This window comes from Coffea arabica, chromosome 7c (assembly GCF_036785885.1).
Source record: "Coffea arabica cultivar ET-39 chromosome 7c, Coffea Arabica ET-39 HiFi, whole genome shotgun sequence".
NCBI classification, from domain to species: Eukaryota; Viridiplantae; Streptophyta; class Magnoliopsida; order Gentianales; family Rubiaceae; genus Coffea; species Coffea arabica.
Window position 1 is genome coordinate 8,421,976 of NC_092322.1, and position 6,112 is coordinate 8,428,087.

Consider the following 6,112-nt stretch of genomic DNA (forward strand, 5'->3'; position numbering starts at 1 on the left):
TTTGATCGCGTGCAGGCGACCGAGTGATTATTCCAGCAATGGACTCTCATGCTAAAAGGCAAACTTTTTTCACTCAATGGTTGTTATTGTTATTATACTTATCAGTATTTGTATTATTTGTTTTTCTTTCACTCACTCTCCTTTTCTCTTTCTTCTCATTCCACAGTACATACTTTTCATGCATTTCTCCTCTGTCAAATACAGAACTTTCTCTCTTCTCTTTCTTTGCTTCTCTATCCAAATTCAAAGTCTTAACTAATCTTACAACTGTTATGGCTGAAATTTGACTCCTTTTACAAGAATCCCTGAAAGTTTTGATTCTGCCCGAGCATTAAGCTTCTGCTGATTTATTAAGTAAGTCCCAGATTGTGCTTAATCATCATTGTACCATCCCAGATTCTAAAAAGATTAAATTTTGCTGTTGATGGTATGAATTCGAGTGTCTTATAGGAGTTTTCGTCTGGGCTTATCTTTGAATTTGTTATGAGCCTGCTGCTTTCGTGTTTCTTGATTGTTGTTAAAAGTTTATTTTCACTTTTGTGGGATTTGTGTGATGGGTTGGTATTCATGTTTTTTTCTTTTGTTGGAAGTTGAAAAATTGATCATTCCACTGAAGTTAGGAATGATGCTTCTATAAGTAAAATTTTGCGTGGTCGTTGTGCTTGGATTTCTGTTTCTAGTGTACTAGTTTTAGAGTTGTTCATTTCTATAATGGCATGAACTTTTTGTAGTCGGTAAATCATGCGCACTACAGCATTTGCTGGATCAGTCAAATTTTCTACTTTTACCTGCAATAACGTCACTTTATTAGCTTGGAAACGTATAAGATATAGGAAAAAGAATAGGAATTTGGATCACTACATGCTGTTGGGAATTCTCAGATTTTCACCCATGATACAATTAATTGCAATTTTCAGGTTGATAGATTATTTCGTTGTGTTGCATAGTTCATGTATTTAACTAATTATTATTCATCAAGTGTTTAACTTTTATACTTGATTCCGTGAACCACATGCCAAAATCTGAAGAGGAACTTTAACCTGAACTTGGAAGTTGCTTCTGAGGATAAAAGTAAAGAAAATACTGTGCGACTATTTGTAATACAAAATGTCATTTATACTTGGCGCTTTTCAACTTTGTTATATTAAAATGGAAAACGAAATCGCCTAGCTTCTAAAGAAAAATGATATATCAGGCAAAATGATTTTGTTTTCCAATGTTAATCTACTCAATCTCATTGATTTGCAGGTTTTTTTAAACCAATTTTGAGGGGTGCTTTCTGTTTGATGACATCTGGTAGCTTTTCGTTTTATGCAATGATACTGAGATGCCTTCCTAGGAAAATTGGAGTTTCTGGGCTGTCCCACAGCCTGAATGGGAAGTTTATTCGACGTCATTGACTATAATCAAGGCAACATGGCTAAGAAAGTTGTTACACAAAAAAGACAGGTTGATGGTGAGTATATTGTACGAAGTATAGATGGCAGATGGTGTGCTAGAACTAGCTATAATTCTATAGCTTATGTTGGCTCCACTTAATTGAATTTGTATTGTTTCAACTGAAAATTACTGTCTCTTTTTGGCTTTTTTTCAACTCACTAAGGTGATTGGTTTTGGACTCCTTGGGTTTACTGCTGTGCTGTAAGCTCTTGCTTTACCACGTTTGGTTCAAGGCCGTGCATTCTCTTGTTTAAGAATTTGCTAATTCAGTTGGATGCCTTAGAAAAATCAAGTGGCCACTTCTAATTGATTTGAAAGTAAACACATTTTACATATTGTTTCCTCACGAGATTTATATTGCTTTTGTAAACTCGTCCGCAGGTTTAGAGGCACCTCGAAACAGCTTGGAGCTGCCAGTAGAAACTTCCCAGAGCTTTCATGGTGAAGACAATAGAATGGTACAACTTAATCACACTTATTGCATTTAAAGATTTCTCTATTCCCATTTTCTTGTTAATCGTTTCCCGCTAAAGAACTTTCAGGTACAAAGATGTTGTAGTCAATTGATATGAGCAGTGTAAAGCAGAAAATGTACAGGTCAAGTTGGAACATTAAGGTCTGGAGTAATCATAAGAATAGTGTTTAGGAGAGGCAGAAGAGGTGATTAAGGGTGCTGTCAATATTCAACTTTCTCTGTTAGATCCTTCTTAACCTTAGCATGTAACTAAAAGATGTACCTGTATCTCCACAATACATGTGGATGGATTGTATCTTACCATGTTCTGCAAATCTGAATCCACTATTCTTAGTGTATCTCAAATTATGAGAGACTTATGGCTTTTAGACTTTTTGATATGCTTGTCATCTCCAAAATTTTGGACTTTCCACTCTTTTTGGGGTAGGTACCTGGAGTTTTCGCTTATATAGTGTTGTTGGTGGTCTTTCTTATAACATGGAAACAAGCTAATTAATTGTCTTTTCTGAAGAGCTAGGGTAAGAGGGATGGAATGAGAGTTGGCAGATATTTGTCACATTTCTTTTGGCTTTTCAGTTTAGAGTTAGCATATATTTATCGGATTGACTTTTATTTTCTTGCTTTTTTTTTCACTTTAATCGTTTTGTCCATATTTTACTGTCTATCAGAAGGAATACCAATATTTACTGGTAAGGCTTATTTTTTTACAGATCCACTTAGCTTTTATTGCTTCATGATATTAGTTGCATCTTTGCAACCAGATTTATGTCAAGTTTCAGATTTGCACTTCTAAAACATCCTTCAAGCTTAAAAGGGCATATATATAATGTTAATCTGGAATCTGGTGTATCACAATTTATGTTGTGCAATTTCACTCAAGGTTTCGTATTTGTTTCAGTTTGAATATGATGTGCCATACAACTGGCCTGAGAACCATTTTTCAACTGAGGCTCCAATGAAAAAGCTGATCAGTGAAGAAATATACAGAAAACAGAACACCAAATATAATGCACCGAGTGTAATAGCCCGTTTAATGGGAGTAGATATGTTACCATCAGAAACAAAACCAGTTGCACAGACAGTTGAGAAAAAGAATGAACTGCATGCACAAAACTTCTGTCAAGAGAACCTTTTGAAGAATGCCTCAATTGGTCATGTTCCTTATACATCAAAGTCTTCCAGACACAAGAAGTTCAATTCTTTTGACAGTATTGAAGGAATGAATCCCGATCGATGGAATGACAATGCAATTTTGGATAAACCCAGACCTCGTGAACATCCTCAAGAGGAGGAACTACAGAAGTTTAAAAAAGAATTTGAAGCATGGCAATTGGCAAGGATGAAGGAATGTTCTAAGGTCATCGAACTTGATTGTACTCCAAGCCAGTGGATTGCTCAGGAGAACCTCAATAAGGAAAAGATGGTTCTTTATGCAAATTCAGTTAGAAAGATGGAAAGTGAAAAGCCCATTGAACTGAATGAGGGTAGAATGGCAGCAACTGAAAGAGATTATTTACATAACAAAAAAATGAAGTCTTTTACAGGTGGGCAACTGGAGTCAGTTAATGCAAGGAAAAGAACACCTAGTGTGGATTTTAAGCTGCCTCCTCTAGTGAATTCTGGTGAGGAATTTGATGCTGCCTCTGGACCCTCACAAATTGTGATTCTGAGGCCTTGTCCTGATACAATGGGCAATTGTGAACAGTCTTGGGCAAGTTCTCCATGTATTTCAGAAGAGCGGGGTAGTATAGAAGATTTTCTTGAGGAGGTCAAGGAAAGGCTGAAATCTGAGCTGCAAGGTAGAAATTCTAAAAGAAGCACTAGTGTCAGAGGAGGGGGAATCGAAACACCATATAGCGAAAAGCCATCAGATCCTAAACAGATAGCTCAACGCATAGCAAAACAGGTCAGAGAAAGTGTTACTAGGGACCTTGGAATGAACTTATTTCGCTCAGAATCTACAAGGTCTTATAGAAGTGAAATTCAGTTCAATGGAATGGGTTCTCCTGAGTTCATTAGCAGAGACACAAGAAGATTCTTGGCAGAAAGGTTGAGAAATGTTCTGAAGGAAGAAATTCAACAAGGTGTACCTGTTGTTGCTCAAGGAAGCACAAGATCATCAATGTTGAGTAATGGAAGGAGAAGAACAGAAGAATCAAGAAAAGTCTTGAGTGGAAAAAATAAATTGAGGTATTGGGATGGCAAGAAAGATGAATCAGATTTTCAAAGCAGATCTTTCAGACGGGAGCCCAATGACAATACAGAGATCCATGAGGAATTATCTCCAAGGAACCTCATTAGATCTTTGTCTGCCCCAGTATCGGGAACATCATTTGGGAAGCTGCTCCTTGAGGACCGGCATATGGTGACTGGGGCTCAGATCAGAAGAAAGCATGAAGCATTCGAAAAGGTGACATTGAACGTGAAAAGGAGAAAAAAGGAAAAGTTCAATCTCCGAGAAAAAGTTACTAGTCTCAAATACAGTTTTACACTTAAAGGTAGGCTCTTTGGTAGAAAGATCCAATCCTTAGAGGATCAACAGGATAATAAACCGGATTGTGTGAAAGATTTCTTGAGGCGGCCAAGCATCATGATGAGCTTTTATGATAGACATGTAAGGATCTTTCTGATTCTTCTTTCAATTTTTCCTTCCAAATGAAAAATGTTTCCAATAAAAAGGTTTCTTGTGAACAAACCCATTGAGGGTGAGTTGTGACTTAACATTAATAGTGTCTTATGAATCTAGGAAAATCCTACCGAGGTGCCTCCAAGTCCTGCATCTGTGTGCAGCAGTGTTCATGAAGAGTACTGGAGGCCAGCAGAGTATTTTAGCTCAACATCAGTATCAGATGTAGCATCGGTAGAGGATGGCATGATGCCAAACGTTTTTAGAGAGATCAGATCGAACTTAAAAGGTAAGTGAAGACAATTGAAGAGACAATTGCTTCAATTGTCTTCAACGATCTCTAAATGCTATTAGGACATTACTATTAGTTTCTAGATCAAGTAGTTGCATTTGCTTGGTCTCTTGAAGCAAACTGACTCTCTGTAGTGAAAGATACAGCACTTGGATAGTTTTCTTGTATATTACTTGTGATTTGCAAAGTATGCCTGAAATACAAGGTTGCATGGAGTTTAAAACAATATTTAACAGCACAATTCTTTTCAGATGCTAACAGTATTTTGGTTCATTGATAACACAGAGCTAAGGAGGCAATTGAATGAACTCGAAACTGATGGTTCCAAGGATGCCATCAATGATGAGCAGCCAACGGAAACTGATATCATTGAGATTGAAGACCCAGTGGAAGCATATATTAGAGATTTGCTTCTCTTTTCCGGTTTGTATGATGGTTCATGTGATAAAGCGTTAGCAAAATGGGACCTACTGGGAAGGCCTATCACCAATCAGGTATTTGAAGAAGTGGAAGAATCTCACAAACATAGGAATAAGGATGATGAAGGGTCCATTAAGGATCAAGGTGAGAAGTCAAATCATAAAATACTGTATGATTTGTTGAATGAAGCACTTCCAAATGTACTTGGACCACCTGTGTCAATGTCTAAATTCATGAGAAAGGCCAGTCATCCTGCCGTGCGGCCATTACGTGGAAGGAAGTTATTGAATCAAGTGTGGCAAATTATCAGTGGTTATGTACATCCCCCACCAGACAAATCTTTTTATTCTCTTGATATGATGGTTGCACGAGATCTGCAGTCCTCTCCATGGTCTAGATTAATGGATGATGATGTCAATGCTCTAGGAAAGGATACGGAATCTCAGATTTTTGGAGATCTAGTTGATGAAATGGTCAAGGATTTACAGTCCAATTTTATGGAAGAAAAATCCTGTGCATGTGGAGCCTTGTGAATTCTTCTTACCAAAGCAATGCAGCTGCTCTAAAACTGAGACTTGACTACTTGAGTAACATGCCAATGTCTTGGTATGCCTAATTGAGCTGACAAAAATGAATTCTTTCACTACCCGGAAGCACTTAATATAGATATAGTTGAATGTTTACGGTAGTATTATTTGTGGATGCCTTTTGTTGTTTGTATAGGACTTAGGTCTGTCTGGGGTTGTGGTGTAAATTGGTTGGTGTATAGGTATATATTTTTTGGTCACTCAGTGTTATTTATTCGTTTGAATGAGTTCATCAATTGTCAAATACAAAGTTTGGTTGTTTTAGAAGCCAA

At 37.1% G+C, this 6,112-nt stretch overlaps 1 protein-coding gene across 2 annotated transcripts; it reads left to right on the top strand.

Annotated features, from left to right (window-relative positions):
• Positions 1 to 6,112, top strand: LOC113699289 (uncharacterized). 2 transcript variants are annotated; one of them, XM_072057570.1, is made up of 6 exons: positions 1 to 79; positions 1,249 to 1,456; positions 1,822 to 1,898; positions 2,814 to 4,529; positions 4,662 to 4,830; positions 5,119 to 6,112. In XM_072057570.1, the coding sequence occupies exons 2-6, from the start codon at positions 1,375 to 1,377 to the stop codon at positions 5,784 to 5,786; spliced, it is 2,712 nt and encodes a 903-aa protein (XP_071913671.1). In that variant the 5' UTR covers positions 1 to 79; positions 1,249 to 1,374; the 3' UTR covers positions 5,787 to 6,112. The 2 variants fall into 2 exon arrangements, with proteins under 2 accessions (XP_071913671.1, XP_027075344.2); XM_027219543.2 differs by lacking the exon at positions 1 to 79 and adding an exon at positions 126 to 354.

Excerpts from the sequence above, each read along its gene's own strand:
- LOC113699289 (XM_072057570.1), top strand. The coding sequence starts at position 1,375 with ATGGGAAGTTTATTCGACGTCATTGACTATAATCAAGGCAACATGGCT. Across the intron at positions 1,457-1,821 it reads ACAAAAAAGACAGGTTGATG|GTTTAGAGGCACCTCGAAAC; the intron begins GTGAGTATATTG and ends ACTCGTCCGCAG. Across the intron at positions 4,831-5,118 it reads GATCAGATCGAACTTAAAAG|AGCTAAGGAGGCAATTGAAT; the intron begins GTAAGTGAAGAC and ends TTGATAACACAG.